The sequence below is a fragment of the Strigops habroptila genome, chromosome 20 (assembly GCF_004027225.2).
Source record: "Strigops habroptila isolate Jane chromosome 20, bStrHab1.2.pri, whole genome shotgun sequence".
Taxonomy (NCBI): Eukaryota; Metazoa; Chordata; class Aves; order Psittaciformes; family Psittacidae; genus Strigops; species Strigops habroptila.
The window spans coordinates 5,332,917-5,353,044 of NC_044296.2; the positions used below are offsets into that span (position 1 = coordinate 5,332,917).

The 20,128-nt window shown below is 49.7% G+C and overlaps 2 protein-coding genes across 3 annotated transcripts in view; one reads left to right on the plus strand and one right to left on the minus strand.

Annotated features, from left to right (window-relative positions):
* The first annotated feature begins 499 nt into the window (after positions 1 to 499).
* Positions 500 to 12,984, plus strand: LOC115618140 (excitatory amino acid transporter 5-like). Of its 2 annotated transcripts, none has more exons than XM_030509379.1 (11): positions 500 to 676; positions 2,137 to 2,216; positions 3,174 to 3,386; positions 4,127 to 4,169; positions 4,356 to 4,578; positions 7,173 to 7,272; positions 7,478 to 7,711; positions 8,692 to 8,886; positions 9,614 to 9,748; positions 11,333 to 11,432; positions 11,525 to 12,984. In XM_030509379.1, the coding sequence occupies exons 1-11, from the start codon at positions 500 to 502 to the stop codon at positions 11,660 to 11,662; spliced, it is 1,638 nt and encodes a 545-aa protein (XP_030365239.1). In that variant the 3' UTR covers positions 11,663 to 12,984. The 2 variants fall into 2 exon arrangements, with proteins under 2 accessions (XP_030365239.1, XP_030365238.1); XM_030509378.1 differs by lacking the exon at positions 500 to 676 and adding an exon at positions 1,029 to 1,829.
* A 2,791-nt stretch (positions 12,985 to 15,775) lies between these two features.
* ELAVL1 (ELAV like RNA binding protein 1) overlaps positions 15,776 to 20,128 on the minus strand; it is a 39,802-nt gene continuing 35,449 nt past the window's right edge. Inside the window, exons 6-7 of the transcript XR_003994740.1 lie at positions 16,980 to 19,543; positions 15,776 to 15,961 (exon numbers count right to left, since the gene is read on the minus strand). The gene's annotated coding sequence lies outside the window, so the exon portion shown is untranslated. The remainder of the gene's footprint in view (positions 15,962 to 16,979; positions 19,544 to 20,128) is intronic.

Sequence of the window (20,128 nt, forward strand, 5' to 3'; positions counted from 1 at the left end):
CCTGTCCAGGTCCCTCTGGATCCCATCCCTTCCAGCACATCAACTGCACCACACAGCTCAGTGTCATCGGCAAGATTCCCCACTGGAAATTCTCCAATTAACTGGGAAACAGTCTTCCTTTGCAAGCTTTGCTCTCACAAAGCCCTTAACAGATGTGGGGCAGGAGGTGATCCTTTTGGATCAGGACCTGTGATGGGAAAGGTGCTCAGGGGCTGAATCCCTGCTCTCAGCCTGCAGCACGCAGCCTGGTCCCGGTGCAGGGTGGAGGGTTCAGCACTGGCACGGCTGGATGCCAAGCCCAGATTAACCAGTTGAAGACGTCACTTTCCATTATGGGAAAGGCTCCCAAAGAGCCCTGAAGCTTTTGGTCCCTGGGATTAGCCTCCGGTGTGCTCAGCTCCGGGTGAAGGGCCGGGGTCCAGCGGTGTGGCGGTGCCGGCGCGATGAGCAGGGCCAGGAGCTGCTCCGAGGGGCTTTGCCTGGGCAGCTGAGGGTGACCATGTGGGAGCAGGTCAGGAGAGCTTTGCTGGACTCGCTGTCTATGACCTTCCTGCGCGGCTGGAAGTGGGTACGTGCTTTCTGGCAGAAAAATGGTCTCTTGACCCTCTCGATGCTCTCGGTTGCCACCGGCTGCCTCCTGGGGTTCCTGCTGCGAGCACTGGAGCTGATGGAGCTGGTAAGTGTGACCAGGATCGGGCTGGGAGTGAGCAGGATGGAGCAGGGCAGCTGGGGCAGCCAGCCCTGGTGCTGGCAACACATCACCATCAAGGGCCCCAGATGGGCACAGCCCTAAAAGGAAAGGCTCCTGCCCAAGAAAACCACCTCTCGGGGCAGGTTTCTCCCCATGGCTTTTCTTTGGGTTATTTTCTGACCCAAAAGCTGCCAACAAATGCCAAAGCTGCAGGAGAAATCCTGCATCACACCCCTGGGAGTGGCGGGCTGCGGGATGGACCCCATGGGGCTGCAGGAACCTCCAGGTGGGATGGGGATGGGAAAGGGGGGAATGGATGCTCAGTAACACAAGCAGCAGTGCTGGGGTCTGAGGGCTTGACTCTCCCCAGCTGTGCAGATGCTCAGCCAAAGCATGTTTCCTCCCTCTGAGGTGACCCAGCAAATAAATAGGGGGCTGGTGGAGAGCCTGGGGAGGGTCACCTTCCCCTGAGGACCCCTGGACACCAACACAGTGAAGAAAATACACCTAAAAGGTGTTTGCTCAGTGCTTTCTAGGAGCTGTTCAACATCATCACGCCATAACTCTGGCAGTTCAGTGACATCAGGTGCCTTGGCAGTGGCTCAGCCCTGATCTTCAGCCAGGCCTCAGGGAGAGCTCATCTGGCACTGAAACACCCCATGTCACCCGCTAGGGTTTAGCAAGATCCTGTCACTTCAATTACACCCTCAGCATTAGCCGCCCGCAGCGGGGATGAGCTGGTTACTTCATTGAAGCTGCTGTAATCTCCTGCACCCCGGTGCAGATGCCAAGAGCAGCCACCCACCCCGGAGCCTCGGGGCTCCTGCCCTTGTCCTGCCGTGCACCGAGTTCCTCTGTCCTCTGCCCCAGTCCCATCCCATCCCCTTGCCACAGCCCTGCACGTGGTCCCCAGCAGCCACTTCACCCCACTAGAGACTCTTGTCCCCAGAAGCAGCTGGTCCCCACGTTCCTCCCCGCGATGGGAAAGTGTCATGAAGCTGAGAAACCCACTGAGAAAAGAGATGCTGTTCAAATCTGCTGCTGCTCCAGCGTGGTTTGTCTTGGCATCCCCCAGAGCTCCGTGGGGTGATTACTTCAGAGAAACCAAAAGTAACTGCTTGGCTTGAGGCCGTCTCAGGTCCGTCCCTGACACCTCTGCAGCTGCAGTGAAAGACTGGGGAGGCAGGGAGGGAGGGAGTGAAGATGGGTGGGTGGACAGATGGATGGATGGATGGATGGATGGATGGATGGATGGATGGATGGATGGATGGATGATGGATGGATGGACGGACAGACGGGCAGACAGATGGCTGCCATCTCAGAACCAAGCTCAGAGCTGGGTCTTTTTGGGAAAAAGGCAAATTTATCAGGTTTGAGCCCTTAATCAGCAATCAGCATGCACTTCTCAGCTCTCATCTGACACAATGGCTCTGCTTCATGTGCAGGAGAAGCAGTATTTCTCTTTTCCTGGAGAGCTCCTTATGAGGATGTTGAAGATGTTGATCCTGCCCTTGATCACCTCCAGGTAAGACACCGTCTTCTGCTTTTAAAATACCATCTCTCCATCACGGTGAGGAGATCACCCCATGATCCCCTGATGAGGAACAGGGTGCCCAGAGAAGCTGTGGCTGCCCCATCCCTGGCAGTGTTCAAGGCCAGGTTGGACACAGGGTCTTGGAGCAACCTGCTCTAGTGGAAGGTGTCCCTGCCCGTGGCAGGGGCTGGAACTGGATAAGCTTTAAGGTCCCTTCAACCCAAACCAGGCTGGGATTCTATGACATCACCCCAAAATGGCCTGGGGTGAGGATAACCTCAGCCCAAGCAGCCAGCAACCCTGCCTTGGTGTCCATCTAACCCCCATGATTTCCCAGCAATGGCCAAAGCAGATCTCCTTACTTAGAGGATTTTGAGAAAGCACCATCACCAGCCAGCTCTCCTGCTGGTACAACCTGTAGCACCCTCCCTATTTTTAGTCCAGTTTTGTTTAAAAGTATCTTAGGGACTACTTAGGAAAGCTTATGTGTCCATGAAGTCTGAACCAGCAGCTGTACCCCTGGGGGAGCAGGGTCCATCCCCACCAGGATGTTACAGACCCTGCCAAGACCTTTCTTCACTGCTCCCAGTGACACACAGCAGCAGCACAGGGCATCAGAGACTTAAAGAGAACAGTTCTCTTCACAAAAGAGCAGCATTAGTTATTTACCATCAAAATACACTAAGAATATTTCCTTCTTTTCCCTTGGAGATAACAGAAAACATGGCTAGACCTTGAAAAGGGACTTGGAGAGGCATCTCCTGCCTTTTGCAGCTTAACCTGGGTTGCCACAACCTGGCACTCGAATGTGCAAGAGCTCAGTGATGCCCTTAAGCATTGGTTCAGAAAATATCTCTGGAGATGTCTCCCACCTTGGAGATTTTGCCCATCAGATGCATCTTGTGCAGTTTTGGGAGCAGACACTGACCACAATCTCTTCTGATGCAGCCTCATGTCCGGGCTGGCCACCATGGACACCAAGGCCTGTGGGAAGATGGGGGTGCTCACCATCACCTACTACCTTTGGACAACCTTCATGGCAGTGACTGTGGGGATCATCCTCGTGGTCAGCATCCACCCGGGCGCAGCTGCCCAGAAGGACAAGTACTCGGTGGGGAACGTGGTGCTCAGCTCCGCGGATGCGCTGCTGGATTTAATCAGGTACGATGCAGGGTTTCAGCAGGAGGGAGGTTTAGGGCAGTGCTTCACAGACGAGATCTTCCCACGAGGCTCCTGGAGGTATTGAGATCTCAAGGGAAGCAGAGAACCACCAGCCATGCTGAGAGGCACCAGCACCTCCAAGCCCAGCGATGAGTGGTTCATCTCTGCCTATCCATGTCCCTCTGGCCACTCTTCCACCCCTGTTGCTCTCCCTGTTGCAGCAGCAGCAGCAGAGAACAGGCAGGTTTCAGTTCCCTGCAACCCTCAGGGTTCTCCCTCTGCAGCCCCCGCCGTGACACACCAAGACCTGCAGCTCCTGGGGCTCTGCAAGGTGAAGACAAGCAGGAGTTGGCCCAGGGCTGGGTTGAAGCGGCAGGTGAGGGTTCACTGAGCAGCCTGGACCCTGGGGCTGGGCGACAATCTCCATTTCTGGAGGTGTTTAATCAACTGGACAAGGCTCTGCCCCAGCTCTGCAGGCGGTGCTGGTCTGAGCACAGGGCTGGAGGTGGCAGATGTCCATCCCAGCCTCTGGCTTTCCATGAGTTCAGTGCATGTATAGTTCACAGTCCCGCTCTTCGTTCACCCTCCAGCCTCTCTTTGCCCTCAGCTCACACAGAGGACACCATGCTGGTGGTGGCTGTTATGGTCCTCTTGGCCTCGCGCCCACCAGAGGTGCTCCCCAGGTTATTTCCTGTGCTCTCGTGACGTGCTTTAACCCCTGCACCATTGCTCTCTTACAGAAACATGTTTCCTTCTAACCTGATTGAAGCTTCATTCCAGCAGGTAAATTCCCTTCCCCTTCCCCTTCCCCTTCCCCTTTCCCTTCCCTTTCCCTTTCCCTTTTCCCTTCCCCTTCCCCTTCCACTTCCTCTTCCCTTCTCCACCCAGCATGGTGGTGGCTTTGCCTCTGTGGTCAGAGCAGGATGGAGTCCAGAGGACACTGACCTCCCTGCTTTGCTCTCGTTGCAGTATCGAACGGTTCTGGTCCCGGTGGTGAAGTCTCCCGGCATTCCAAAAATCCCAGGGAAAACTCTCAGTTTTATCTACTTTGCACCTGATGATGAAAATCCTGAAATCCATCGGCCTGTGTTCCTCGAGCTGACACCATCACCTGAGATGACCTACAGGACCCTGCCTGGAACCAGCAATGAGATGAATGTCTTGGGAATCGTCATCTTCTCAGCGACAATTGGTACCAACCCAGCAGAGATGGGGATGTTTCCTCCCCCAATTTTCCATTCTCTGGGGAGACCTTAGAGAAGCTTCAGTGCCTATAGGGACTACAAGAAACCTGGAGAGGGGCTTTGGACAAGGGCCTGTAGGGACAGGACAAGGGCAATGGCTTTAACCTGCCAGAGGGGAGATTGAGATGAGCTCTGAGGCAGAAGCTCTTCCCTGTGAGGGTGCTGAGGCGCTGGCACAGACTTTTCCCAGAGAAGCTGTGGCTGCCCCATCCCTGGCAGTGTTCAAGGCCAGGTTGGACACAGGGGCTTGGAGCAACCTGCTCTAGTGGAAGGTGTCCCTGCCTGTGGCAGGGGTTGGAGCTGGAGGAGCTTTAAGGTCCCTTCCAGCCCAAACAATTTCATAACTCTATGTGCAAGGGAGAAGGAGGAAGAAGGTTTACAGGGGAGAAAGTCATGGGAAGGAGAAATCTGAAGCTGACTCAAAGCTTAAGAAGGACACTGAGTGCAGGGATGAGTGCGAAAGAGAGGAATCAGGAGGGGAAAGAGTAGGAGGGGATGAAACAAGCATGGGGGCAGGATTACCTGTAGATTAAGAGGTGAGGGCAAGGAGCTTGAATTTAGTGTATGAGGAACCAAGAAGCCAATTAGAGGATTTGAGGGGTGGAGGCAGTGTGGGCAGCACAGCCCTGGAGCCATCGGAGCTGGGGAGAATGTCTGGTTGTAAAGGCTGCGATATAGGGAGTGCCTGGAGGAGACAGCCACAGTGGAACAGGGCACAGACAGACCCACTGGCAGACCCTTACAGACAGAAGAGATGTCTATGGCAGGATCCTGGCCCATTGACCAGCCCCATCTGCTGACCATGGACACTCAGGGAACCTGCTGAGCCCCCACTCGCAGGACACGTGCCAGGCTCCAGCCCAGCCAAACGGAGAGAAGTGGCTTTTCTCTTCTGAGATTATCACCCCAACACCCTGCCAGCGTGGGAGGGAGGATCAGCACCGAGTTAGGACACAGTGGGAGATCACCTGAGCCAGCCCTGGCCTCCCATATGCGCTCCATGGGTCCTGCATAGGATGGAGGGGCTTTGGACAAGGGCCTGTAGGGACAGGACAAGGGCAATGGCTTTAACCTGCCAGAGGGGAGATTGAGATGAGCTCTGAGGCAGAAGCTCTTCCCTGTGAGGGTGCTGAGGCGCTGGCACAGACTTTTCCCAGAGAAGCTGTGGCTGCCCCATCCCTGGCAGTGTTCAAGGCCAGGTTGGACACAGGGGCTTGGAGCAACCTGCTCTAGTGGAAGGTGTCCCTGCCTGTGGCAGGGGTTGGAGCTGGAGGAGCTTTAAGGTCCCTTCCAGCCCAAACAATTTCATAACTCTATGTGCAAGGGAGAAGGAGGAAGAAGGTTTACAGGGGAGAAAGTCATGGGAAGGAGAAATCTGAAGCTGACTCAAAGCTTAAGAAGGACACTGAGTGCAGGGATGAGTGCGAAAGAGAGGAATCAGGAGGGGAAAGAGTAGGAGGGGATGAAACAAGCATGGGGGCAGGATTACCTGTAGATTAAGAGGTGAGGGCAAGGAGCTTGAATTTAGTGTATGAGGAACCAAGAAGCCAATTAGAGGATTTGAGGGGTGGAGGCAGTGTGGGCAGCACAGCCCTGGAGCCATCGGAGCTGGGGAGAATGTCTGGTTGTAAAGGCTGCGATATAGGGAGTGCCTGGAGGAGACAGCCACAGTGGAACAGGGCACAGACAGACCCACTGGCAGACCCTTACAGACAGAAGAGATGTCTATGGCAGGATCCTGGCCCATTGACCAGCCCCATCTGCTGACCATGGACACTCAGGGAACCTGCTGAGCCCCCGCTCGCAGGACACGTGCCAGGCTCCAGCCCAGCCAAACGGAGAGAAGTGGCTTTTCTCTTCTGAGATTATCACCCCAACACCCTGCCAGCGTGGGAGGGAGGATCAGCACCGAGTTAGGACACAGTGGGAGATCACCTGAGCCAGCCCTGGCCTCCCATATGCGCTCCATGGGTCCTGCATAGGATGGAGGGGCTTTGGACAAGGGCCTGTAGGGACAGGACAAGGGCAATGGCTTTAACCTGCCAGAGGGGAGACTGAGATGAGCTCTGAGGCAGAAGCTCTTCCCTGTGAGGGTGCTGAGGCGCTGGCACAGGGTGCCCAGAGAAGCTGTGGCTGCCCCATCCCTGGCAGTGTTCAAGGCCACGTTGGACACAGGGGCTTGGAGCAACCTGCTCTAGTGGAAGGTGTCCCTGCCCATGGCAGGGGTTGGAGCTGGAGGAGCTTTAAGGTCCCTTCCAACACAAACCAGTCTGGGATTCTATGATATAATGAAACCAAGAACTGGAGGGTTTGGGCAAATCTGCACACTTTTGAGTGTTCATCCAAGTGGCAGCCTTGGCATCTGGCTCTTTTCACTCCAGAGCAAGGACGGGATGCAACACATCATCACATCCTCAGCTATACATAACCCCACCAAGCTTTCAGTGAAATCCATTCTGTGACCACCAGAGCCTCGAGACACTTGGCATGACTCAGGTTGCTTCCATGGTTTTATTAACACAACTCATGTGCTTGGTTGCAGGACTTCTCCTGGGAAGAATGGGTGAGCGAGGAGCGCCACTGGTGAACGTGTGCCAGTGCCTGAATGAGGCCGTTATGAAAATCGTCTCAATGGCAGTTTGGTAAATCTGATTTCCATCCCTTCAGTTGTTCTCTTATCCGCTGTCTCATGGTAACACTGATCATAGATCTCCAAGTGTATTGTGAGCACTGGATTGATCTTCGCATGACTGTACCCCATGGTACCAGACACCGCAGTGACTGTCGTGGGGTGCTTCAGTCCCTGCTGCAGCCTCATAAATCATTGTTTATGCTTATTCTTTGCAGGTACTTCCCCTTCGGCATCGTGTTTCTCATTGCTGGAAAGATCCTGGAGATGGAAGACCCATCAGTTATAGGACAGAAGCTGGGGCTTTATGCCATTACTGTAGTGTCAGGACTAGCCATCCATGGAGTCGTTCTCTTACCTCTGCTTTTTACACTCATCACCAAGAAAAATCCCTTTGCTTTCATCCAGGGGATACTGCAGGCCCTGCTCATCGCCTTAGCTACATCCTCCAGGTATGAAAACGTGGCTGAAATATGCTGATACACCTGAGAAGGCATCAGGTTTGGTGGAGGGAGAGTATGTGTGCACAGCCGGGCGGGCTGTGGGAGAACAGGTATAATCCAGAGAAAGCACAGTTATGCTCCAGCACTGGACATTCTCATGTCCAGCTCTGACATGAGAATGTTCCCAGTCTCATTGGGAAGCGGGATGCTCGGCACTGGTCCCCAGTGGGATGAGCCTCAGGGTGTATTCAGACCCAGCCACTCCTCTCCTGGGCTTTTCCCAAAGCAAACCAGCAGTGTTTGTGTCTGTGTGAGCTTACTGGAATTGCTGCAGTCACTTTTCTTTCAAAGGATTCAAAATAGGGCTGTTGTCAGTGCTTTATAAACCAGCGTGGGGTTATGGGCCTGGGTTTGAACTGAAAACATCAAAAGCTCCTCTGAACAGTTCACCAAAAATCTTAACTCAAGCCCTGTGTATCCCAAAGCTCCTCCAAGGAAAAGTTTTGTCTGAAAATATTTTAAAATTTTATATTAACTATTTTATTTTCATTCTTCAAAACATTCTTTAAAACAAGACACTTCACATGAGACACTTCTGCCCTTTCTGGAAGACACATAACTGCAAACATTGTCTTAGGAAACATTTCACAAGGCAAAGGGTTTTTCTGGCCTCTCAAATGTTGCTTCTTCCCATAATCCCAGGAACACCCTCTGAGGCTGTGCACCCACCAGCACCCACGTGGGTAATGTGGGGACCAGGGATGTACAACAAAACTGTAACCATCCCACTCGGCTGTTCTGAGAGCGATGCCTTCATCACCATAACGACACTCTGCTCTGCAGCCAGGCTGAGAGAGCTGGGCTGGGGCAGCCTGCAGAAGAGAAGGCTCCTGAAGGGGAGACCTTAGAGCAGCTCCAGTGCCTAAAGGGGCTACAAGAAACAAAAAGCAAACGATAGACAGAATTACTGATCACGTCTTGTTCTGCAGCTCAGCAACCTTGCCCATCACCCTGAAGTGTCTCCTAGAGAACAATGGAATAGACAGACGTGTGGCACGATTCGTCCTCCCTGTCGGTGCCACCATCAACATGGATGGCACCGCGCTGTACGAAGCAGTCGCTGCGATCTTTATTGCCCAGGTCAATGAATATGACTTGGATTTGGGACAAATTATAACCATCAGGTAAATGTGCCTTTGCAGCAGCTGAATTATTTATCTCTATTCATCTTTTTAGGCTTTATAACAACCTCTCAGCAGAGACCTTGCTACTGCTCAGGGTGAACATTGCTGGGAAGCTGAGGAGTAGGGAAGGCTGCAGTGTGTAGCAGCAGAGCTGGGGCTCTGCACTCACAGAATTTGATGCAAAATCAGAATCAAACACTTTGCCTGTAGGTAAAGTCCAGGCTGCAAACAGGCAGCATGACTAGAGCAGGTCAGCTCCTGAAATGTGGATGAATTAGCATAGAAACCTGGAGAGGGGCTTTGGACAAGGGCCTGTAGGGACAGGCCAAGGGGAATGGCTTTAACCTGCCAGAGGGGAGATTGAGATGAGCTCTGAGGCAGAAGCTCTTCCCTGTGAGGGTGCTGAGGCGCTGGCACAGGGTGCCCAGAGAAGCTGTGGCTGCCCCATCCCTGGCAGTGTTCAAGGCCAGGTTGGACACAGGGGCTTGGAGCAACCTGCTCCAGTGTGAGGTGTCCCTGCCCATGGCAGGGGGTTGGAGCTGGATCAGCTTTAAGGTCCCTTCCAATCCGAAACCATTCCCATATTCCATGGTTTCTGCAAGTATAATTCACTCCCCTTTGGGAACAGAATATCCTTCCATAGAGGAATAACTTACTTTGCCATTCAAACACACGTGCCTTTTGCCCCCAGCCCCACACTATCTGCACGGCCACCTTCTTTTTGCAGCATCACAGCTACAGCAGCCAGCATAGGGGCAGCCGGGATCCCCCAGTCCGGACTCGTCACCATGGTCATCGTGCTGACTTCTGTTGGGCTGCCCACAGACGACATCACACTCATCATCGCAGTGGACTGGGCTCTGTAAGTGAATCCCAGGCGCAGCGCTATGGGTGGGTGGGAAGTGCCAGCTCATGGTGCTGCATCTGGAGCAGCTCTTTTGGAGGCAGAGATTAAGGGATCACAACAAGTGAGAGTCTTAATTTTCTGATTATTTTCTTGAAACAGCCCACAGTAACAGTAGGAAAACAGTTTCCCAAAGGAGCGTTTGACTTGAGCCGAGGTGCCCATCACAGTCTAGTGCCTCTGTAAGGGCTGAATGTGGAAGTGAGGGTTTTCAGCCACTCTCTAGAGCAAGTTTAAACTACTTGTCCTGATCTTTTGTCTACATTCCTATCTACTGTAGTACAACACAGCTTTGTTGGAGGTCTCAAATAAGGAACAAAATCTTTCAGAAACCTATATACATTTATACTTTTAAGAGACCAAAAGGTGCTGCTTTCTTCTCTAGCAAGAAGTAGAAAAGAGGAAAGTAGGTACACAGTCCTGTCTTCATGAAGCATTACTGTGCAAGGCTGCTAGTTACTGTATTTCCCAGAAGTCCCTCATGTCCTAGTCTTCCCCAAGCTGTTACAGAAGTTGTCATCAACATGTTTGTCCATTCTGTGAGCAAAGGAGGATGGACAGCACAAGAGCCCAAGCGAAGTGGTGGCTGGTACAGTATTTGTTCTGGTGGAATATCATCCCTGGGAAGAGGAACAAGGTTGGTAAAGCAGGGTGAAAGGTATCTAGCTTTGTACAAGGAGAAATTCAAATTAGCTGTAAAGCTGCTGACAACACAAGAGAATGCCAAAAGGGGTGGAAACATCCAATTGTTTAGGAAAAAAGCATAATCTCCAGGAAAATAAAAATCAGAGAAACCAATAATAACCCATAAACCGCCGGTAATGATTTACAACATGTGCTCGTCCAGTTTGCTGCTTCCATTTCTGAAACATGGGCATGTCAACAATTAAAAAGCAGAGAGAGAAATAGGTGTCACATCAGAACAGCAACAAGGTAAAGCAGGAGTTGGCTGCACCCCAAATCAGAGCAGCAAATCCAACAGTCGGATCCTGAACAGACGTAGCGAACCCCCCTCTTGCAGTTAAAAAGCAACTTCCCTCTGAAACCCACGTCACTAGAACTAAACCAACGCTCCTAAAAGTGAGGATGAGGTTTTCAAAGGGCTCCATCCAACGCTAAGGGTTTGAGACCGTCCTCATCATGGTGTATTGATCTTGAGACAAAAACCGGTACTTGATTTCTCACAGACAAACTGAAGAGAAGTCAAACACGCGCAGTTTGTGCAATGGGACATTTCAAAGTACTCAGGTAAAAATGAAGCAAATTATCTAGGAGCAGAAAGAGAGTGTGGACATGAACTCCTACATAACTGACAAGTGGGTTGGTGCTTTGAGCTTCACAAAGGTTTGTGCTTCCACGCTGGGCAGAGAGAAAACAGCGTCAAGTCTCCTGGTTGCTTTTCTCTCTCTTTCACATAAAAAGGAAGTTTAATTTCTCAGGTGAAAGTTCTACTCTCAGAACACGAGGCGGGTTCCACCTTTGAGCATCACGGGGTGCCCAGCACCATCACCAGCTGCATCCTCATGGTTCTCTCTTATCTAGGGATCGATTTCGGACGATGACCAATGTCCTTGGTGATGCTCTGGCTGCTGGCATCATAGCACATGTCTGTGAGAAGGACTTTGCTCCAAAGGCTCCTGTGGTATGTGAGGCTTGCCTGGGCTCGCAGGGGAGCGCAGGGTGACCCCACAGACACAACACAAGAAATTAAATGGTATTTTTTCCTTTTTGCAGCAAGATCCAATAAGCAATGCAGCCAAGCTCCCTTCTGGGGAGGCCTCACACCTGCATCCCAAAGACAACGTGATTGAAGTGATGGAAGAAAGCTTGTTCAGTCAGACAGGAGTTCATTATAACATCTGTCAGGTGTAGATCACAGCATTCCTGCGCCTGGGAATGGGATCCTGGTGCTAAACACTGACACGGTGAATGTTCTGTGTGGATGCTCTGCAAGACAAAGGCCTTATTTGGCACAAAAACTGGGAAAAACCTTCTCTATGCTTTGAAGACCACAGGACTCTGCAGCAGCACCTGTAGAGCGACCCCCTGCACCTGAGGCCACCTCTTGCTTTGCTTTAATAGAGAGAGGTTTTATTTCTAATCATTGCTTTTTTATTTGATTTCATTCCTGGGTTCTCAGCTATAAACCAGGATGAAGCAAATCTTTGGAGCTCAAAACCCAAGTGGGACATAACTGCATTTTCAGCTGGTTGAAACGTTCCACCCTCTGCTTGGACAGTGGGATTCATTTAACTGCAGGGATGGAAGGACCAGCTGTGTGTTTCTACCGGCTGTCGTCTTACGCTGAAGCTAACTGACCAGGCGCAATTGCAACCATGTTGATTTTCCCAGCTACGGATCTAAGTCCCTAAGTCCAAATTCCAATCACAGCCTTAAAATCACAGCCTTAAAACAGTGTTCAAGGCCAGGTTGGACGGGGCTTGCAGCAACCTGCTTTAGTGAAAGCTGTCCCTGCCCGTGGCAGGGGATTGGAACTGGAAGAGTTTTAAGGTCCCTTCCAACACAAACCATTCCATGATTCCATGACTTACACCAGTGTGTGTCTGCTGCTCAGCAGGGAAGAGCAGCCTTGATTCACCAAACCCAAAGCAGGCACCCATCTAATCCCAAAATGCCAGCACGGCTTTATGCCTCCAGAGCAATGAAAACTGTGCAGTGATTGAGGGACAAGAGACTTCCAGAAGATCGTTTCCAGAAGACAAGAAAGGAGAAAAGAGATGGACAAAGCCTCTGGGCACTATCTGAGGGAGTTTTATTCTGCCCTGACTGTACTGAGGAGCACCAGACCCGGTGGGAGGCAGAGGAAGATGTGCTCCACAGAAGGCAAATGAAGGCACCTTGCTTAGCAAATGGAAAACTACCTGTTCAGCCTCGAAAAAGGTCAAATGTGATTCAATCCTGCTGGATGACACACTGCACCTTCAGCGTGTTTCAGCCTATTTTCCAGCAACAAACACGTAAATCCATTTCTGTTTCCATGCAATTGGCAGTGCAAGGTGCACACAGACACTGAAATCGGGGCACACAAGCCCCAGATCTAAACATCTTCCTTGGCAATCCTTGTTTTCCTTACAAACACAGAAATCTCAGCTGATAGTGGATGTAGATGTTCCCCAGATGATGGGGGGTGTGTGTAATATCGTAATAAAGTTGGAGAGCAACTGAGGAAAGGACCTTGGCTTTAGCTTTTATTTCCACTGAGAAAAAGAACCACAGAAAATTGCTTTGGTAAAGTCCCTGTGAGAGAGATTTATGGGGTTTGTGTATTGATAGTTAAAGTAGGAGCAGCCCTTTGCTTGGTGGCACCTCCCAAATCCTGGCAGAAAATGCACCTATTCGGCCACATAAGCTTTGCTTTGGGAATGTCATCCCACCAACGGCCTTGGTGAATTTGAGGATGTGATTTACCATTAACACTAAATGAATTTGCATCAAACTGACCCTTGAGCTCAAGTGTAAGCTTTACACAAGAGATACCAGCTTAGTTCTACGCTCCACCATTAAGTTGCATTGATCTTAAAGAACAGGTTCTTTTCCGTGCTGTGAGAGGTCTTCCCGAGCGTGAATTATTTTTCCAGAGCTGAATTTATAAAAGTGATGAGTTTCAATTGGGGATTTTCACTTTTATATCATTTTTACATCTTCTCAGGATGTATGAATGCAGTAACACAGCAGCAGCAGTGCTGCATGGCCGCCCTTGGACAGGCGCATGCAGTCAGCGCTGCTCCCTTCCCTGCTTCACATCAAACTGCACCTTGGTTTTACTGACACTGAACAAAAAGAACAAAATAACTCCACGTGGTGGCACGTGGCAAAAGAAAATCCTAATTACAGAAGGAAAACCAGCCCTTTCTAGAAAATCTGGATAAACCACATCAGTCCCCACTGCAGCGGGTGCTCCTCAGCACACGACCCATCAGTTACACCCACCTCCTCCCCTATAAGCCAATAGATCCTACCAGAGTGGTACAAGTGCAGAGCAAGATGTGGCACAGCAGCACCTGCCTCCATAGCAACATCTGCAAGCTCTTCCCCAGCAAAGGGCCAGATCTACCTCATCAATTCTCTGCAGTGCTCCAGTGCAGCTGCAGCACTGATGGGCAGCCAGGGCTCAGCTACACCACCGGCACCACACCGAGCACAGCACGTTCGCCTGCCGCTATGCACACACCACAGTGCAGGTGCCCATGAACTCGTGAGCTGGATGCCAACAAGCCTGGGCCATTCTGCACCATGTTTGATGTTCTCCACTTCAAACTTCCTCAGTTTTAGACATTAGGCAGAAGCTCTTCCCTGTGAGGGTGCTGAGGCGCTGGCACAGACTTTTCCCAGAGAAGCTGTGGCTGCCCCATCCCTGGCAGTGTTCAAGGCCAGGTTGGACACAGGGGCTTGGAGCAACCTGCTCTAGTGGAAGGTGTCCCTGCCCGGGGCAGGGGTTGGAGCTGGACGAGCTTTAAGGTCCCTTCAACCCAAACCAGGCTGGGATTCAATGACTCAGTATTGGGAGGAAGCTGTAACATCCCTGGGCGAGATGCTCCAAACACACATCAGGAGTCAGCTACTCTCCTGCAAGGGTAGATGTCCCAGTGCCTGCGTGTGCCACAAACACTTACCTTTGTTCTTTAGGAGTCCTCATTTGAACTACACAAATGAAGCCCCCTGTAGTCAACAGCGAGAGACAGGCATGCTTATGAGCAGTAAATCTCTGTATTTTAAGAGCGGATGAATTGTCTTCTGAAGTCTCTTAGTGATGGGCTTAGAGTGGGTGCTAAGGTTTCTAATTCTTTGAGTCAGTAGGATGAATCCCACTCCAAACTACGTGTCTGAGCAAAGATTATTTCTCTTTAGAATGCTGAGACTTCAAATCCTGTAAGACCCGATTCGGGCTTTGATTTTGAGACAGGGACAACCCAACCCATAGCTCAGCACTCATTTTAAGGCCCTGTTAAGCTTTCATGCAGATATGAGTGCCCACAGCATCCAAGTGCAGTCCCTGTAGGGAGTTTCTCATTCAACCAGCTCCAAGGAGGTGGCCAGGCCTCAGTTACCAGCGCAGCTCCAGATGATCCCACTACAAGATGCTACAAGAGACTGAAACGTTTCTGAGAAAAACCATTCCCTCCTTGTTCAAACCACTTTGGTTTGTGCAACAAGAAGCTTGCTTAGATCACAGGATGCTCCCCTTCACCTTGAGCCAAGAGGTGAAGCAGCTCAGCTCTTCCACTCCATCGATTCCCTATCCCATTCCTGCAGACCTCATCCTTTCACTGTGCTCAGCACCCAGGAGCTATGGGACTGTTACCCGTTATTCTTCACAGTGCTTCACCGATTATGCCAGGCTGCCTTCATTTCTCCCCTTCAACAAATCCCTCCTTCTCCCCTTTTATTCTTCCTTGGAAGTGACCAACTTGCACCATTCCCAAACCCAGAATGGAGACTGACAAAGGAACTGGGAAATCAGATTCCACTCAGGGGGTGTTACAGCTGTTCTCCCCTAAGGTCAGTATTCATGATAGGAATGTGGAGAAGCCACATTCAGCACAAACATCCCTTCAAGGCACAGGCGTTCCATACAGGGAGTGGGAGGGAAGCACAAGGCTTTAAACCAAGACTCCATCCTGCTCTCCATCTCCTGCACCGCCTTAGGGAATTACTGTTATTTAAGTCATGTAAGAAGCCAGCCAGGACAGCCAGAAGGCTCCCAGGAAAGCGCCAAAGCGCTGGAGATGCTGCTGCCCAGGAATACCTGGTGCAGTGGAAGGTGTCCCTGCCCATGGCAGGGGGTTGGAACTGGAGGAGCTTTAAGGTCCCTTCCAACCCAGACCAGGCTGGGATTCTATGATACAATCCCTGGTGTGAGCCCTCGTGAGCTGAGTGACTGAAGAGGGCAAAGACATCAAAGTGTGCCATTCCTCAACCCTTAACTTCGCCTGGTCAGAAAAGAAGCACTTAAGACACTCGGGCAATGCTTCAACAGGTTTTATCCGAGGCAGCTCAAGCAGCCAGGATGTCTATCCTGGAATCCAGGGATAGGGCGCAGGGTGCACCGCAGGCACGCATGCTGTGTGCCATGGCATTGCGCCGTCAGTCCTGCCATTGCACTAGCATCACAGTCCTCCTTGGAGCTGGATTTTCTTCCTTCCTCCATGCCTGCAGTGAGAAAGGATTAGAAGATTAAGGCCCATGAAATATGGTAAAAACAGAAAGGGGAAAAAACAGAGTAAGGGTGACTTAAACCAAACTGAAAGTCATCTCTGACTCCCAAAGAAGGGACAGCATTTTGTCTCACGGGACAGTGAATGGGGAGGTGTTCCCTGAAAAGTGTGATATGGTGCATTCCAGGACCACTGCTGATAATAACTGAGATACAATGCAGAGATGTGGCCGTTTTCTAGAGTTATTTAAAGAGAAACTTTGGAAAAGTTGGGATGTTAAAGTTTTACCCAGCTGGAGGGTCATTTCCTTAAGCTTATCACACCACTATACTATTGTTAACTACACTTTCCTACAACCTCCATTCCTAAGGATACACATCTTTGTACGAATTACTTCTGTAGAATAGCACAGATGTGCAGATAAAACTGATACACACTAAAACATACAATTAAGAGATAAATACATGTATTCTAAGCAAATTATAAATACAGTATACATAGCTTAATACATGTGTAAACACACAGGTACTACATGTGTGTGTATATGTGTACAAATGTGTATGTACACTCTGGCTCTTGGAAGAAGAAACCTGGAGAGGGGCTTTGGACAAGGGCCTGGAGGGACAGGACAAGGGGAATGGCTTTAACCTGCCAGAGGGGAGATTGAGATGAGCTCTGAGGCAGAAGCTCTTCCCTGTGAGGGTGCTGAGGCGCTGGCACAGACTTTTCCCAGAGAAGCTGTGGCTGCCCCATCCCTGGCAGTGTTCAAGGCCAGGTTGGACACAGGGGCTTGGAGCAACCTGCTCTAGTGGAAGGTGTCCCTGCCCGGGGCAGTGCTTGGAGCTAGATGAGCTTTAAGGTCCCTTCAACCCAACCCATTCCACGATTCTATGAATAAGCTGGACAGAAAGGTGAAGTAGGGTATACGGTCACAAGTGCTTCCTTCCAGGCTGTGCAAGCCTGGCTAAACTGAGCCCAAACCCGCTCATGCCAGGACTCTGGAGCTCACTTACCGTGGCTGGTCACAGGCTTCAGCACAGCCCTGAAATCCCGCAAGCACGAGCGCACGCTCCATCCGTGCCCCCCGAGGCCCAGGACTCAACACTGACTCAACACTGCTCCTAAAACCAAACCACTTCTGCTCTGCTCTCCTTTATCATCTTTCTTAGGAGCACGCCCGGGCTGGACTTGGGGGCAGAATCTGTTCCAACACATTCAAACAGAATTGCAGGTAAGTTTGTTGAAGAGCTCCACTGACACCTCCTCAGAGACACCAGGAAGCCCCACACTAATTTTTATTAAACTCAGTGAAGTTCCTTGTAAGCCTCAGCTTACGTTGCAAACGTGCTTTTTAATAGGTGCTCCAGCTCTGCAGAGAGAAGTCAATCCAGATGAGAAAGTTCAACAGTTAAAGCATTATGCTTAGAAGTCAAACAAGTAAAATCTCTATTTGAACTGTGACAGATTGTGTTGCAAAGAAAGCAGCTGCCAATGAGATGTCAGTCAAAGCTCTGCTCTGACAGACCAGCTTCACGCTCCCATTTTGCTAAATTCACTGCTTCTATTCATAAATACTTGAAAAATAAAGTATGTCACAAGACAGAGTGACACAGGGACCTTTATTCACCTTCATTGACCTGCATGGGAATACACACACACACACACACAAGAAGTTACCCCAAACATCCCACTTTTCCTTCCAGCCTCCTGCTGTCAGCAAGCACTGGAAGCAGAAGATCGTTTAAGAAAGGTGGATTCAAAAACTCAAGCAGCAAAAGGGAAGGAGATAAACAGGAATAGGCAGGGCCCTCCCCCCCGACAGGCCACTGCTGCATGCTGGGGAGGCAGGAGGGGAAGTGGTGGAATGAGGAAAGGATGGTGGGATGTGGCCAGGCTGGATGTGCCTTCCTTAAATAGCTTCTCCTGCTCTGCTGGAGACAAACCCCTGAGCTAAATACACCAACAACATGAGCCAAAGGACACTCCTTATACCAACATTTTCCCATGTTTCTTTTTTCTTTTAAAGACAGAAGATACAGAGAAAAATATAAAGACAGGATTTTCCCCCCACCTTGTTTCCCAACATTCCAGTGAGATGGCACATTCCCCTTTCTTCCCCCCCCATTCTGAACTGAAGGGAGTGAAGTTTAACAGAAGGATACTCCACCAGTGCCCACAGCACAGCAAGTGGGGGAAGAGTCTAAAGCCAGAGAGTCCATTGGAAATTCTGCAACCACAGAACCTCGCCCTCGAGGTTAATGGGGCTACACTAAATTTTTGCGTTGCTTCTGATAAAATCAGCCATTTCTGAGATCTTAGAGGATGACAGCCCATCGTCTAAGCTTTCTGGTGATTAATACATGTTTTCCCTCATCAAAAAACCTGGAAAATACAACAGTGGTGAGAATGAACCTGTGTGGAGTGAACACGTGGGACTAACATCTGGTTGGGAGTAAGAACGCAGGAGTTGCCTGGCTCCATCCAAAGGAAAACCCAGGAAAGGTCTAAAGTTCTGCACTGCTGATGGAGCATTCCTGATTCCAGTGATGCTGCACATCCAACCATCTGTTGTTATACTGGTAGTAACAGAAAACACTCCCTTCTGCTCCTTGCGAGTTTAGCACAAGGAGTAATTCCAGCTTGGTGAACAGTGCTGGACTAAGCAATTCCCACAGCAAGAAAAAATAACTGGAAATCTAGTTTTCCACTGCATGGGGATGCCTGAGCTCCACAGATGGAGCATCTGCCCCACGTCATCACACATGAGACTCTGTTGGTCTTATTTTCCATCCCTTTTCACAGGTTATTCATTACGATAAAACCAAGAGCCAATGCTTCAGAGTTATGGTGATAGCCCAGCTCTGAGAGCCTGACCTCACACTGACAGATCGCTGCCCTCAAGAGCTCTCTTGAAGTTTCAACACACATTTCTGAGTAATCATGGAGCTGGGCTTTGGTTTAATCAGGATGGACACCAGAAGATGGAGAGAACACTTGTTTTTCCTGAAAAATAGAAAGGAAATCATGCGCTGCCTTTGAATTCCACCTTTCTGACAAGGCTACAAGTAACCGAATCTTTAGAGGAGCAAGCTTGAACCTATGCATGAACACAGCTTGGAAAAGAATGTCACATTCCACATTGCACAATAATAATCCAATTCCTGCAGGAAAGAAAAAACAGAATATGAACAATTAAGTAAAAGCCTAACTCTATTTTGAAGTACATCACCTTCCACCATGGATCATTTCAAAACATCATGTTCCTAACACGTACCCAACAAAACCAGAACTGAACATGTGTCAGAAGTACAGAATTCCTTTGCACTATTGATTGATCATTCCAGGATTAACACTAGCACAAAGCCCTAGGTGTTGCTTCCTTTACTTCTGAAAAGACCATCTAGAAAACAACGCTCCTCATTCCATCCACAGGGTTCTACAAAGCTGCTGCTTCATCCAACAAACCTTTTGAACGGTTTCAATATGAAAATTCCCGGTTTTCTTTCCAAATTGCTTAAAAATCCTTGCGGAAAATTTCCAACCCAAGGATGAACTTGGTCCATTTTTGCAGGTATTTCTAGAAGAAAGTTAATTTACAGGAAGTCATCTCAAAATAACACAATGGGATTCAAGTTCATTTGAGACATTTGGAAAGCAGTGTCATACTTTATTTAAAAGAAACCCATGTAAAAACAAAGCTTAAATGAAAATGGTACCTGAAAAATAAATTATTTGATATAAAACAAATCAATAACTTAAAACCACACTAAATATACAAAATGTTGAACCATATACTGTACAGTATGGAAAACAATTGATCAAACCTTCTGTCCCACAAACAGATTAATTCATGAACAAAAGAGTACATAAGTTAAGGGAAATAAAGTCAATGAAACCACTAGATAGAAGTACAGGATTATTCAAAATTACTGGTCAAATAAAAGGCTTTATCCCAACTTATGTTTCAAATTTCTCAAGTCCTTTTCTTCTCAATGACCAAGTGAAAAAGTTCAGCTGTACCATGGAAAAGCTGCTCAAAACTGTTTGAAAATAAGGAACAACCAGCATGAGAATGGAGACTCTAAAACGTGAGCCCAGAAGCAAGTCCCAAGGTTTCAGGTGGCAGTTCTGCTGTCACTCATTCTCCATCATTGCCAACAAA

What these genes read in the sequence shown, in the direction of transcription:
- LOC115618140 (XM_030509379.1), top strand. Translation starts at nt 500, where the DNA reads ATGTGGGAGCAGGTCAGGAGAGCTTTGCTGGACTCGCTGTCTATGACC. An exon ending in GCGCTGCTGGATTTAATCAG is followed by an intron (nt 3,387 to 4,126) that starts GTACGATGCAGG and finishes GCTCTCTTACAG; the next exon opens with AAACATGTTTCCTTCTAACC. An exon ending in CATCTTCTCAGCGACAATTG is followed by an intron (nt 4,579 to 7,172) that starts GTACCAACCCAG and finishes GCTTGGTTGCAG; the next exon opens with GACTTCTCCTGGGAAGAATG.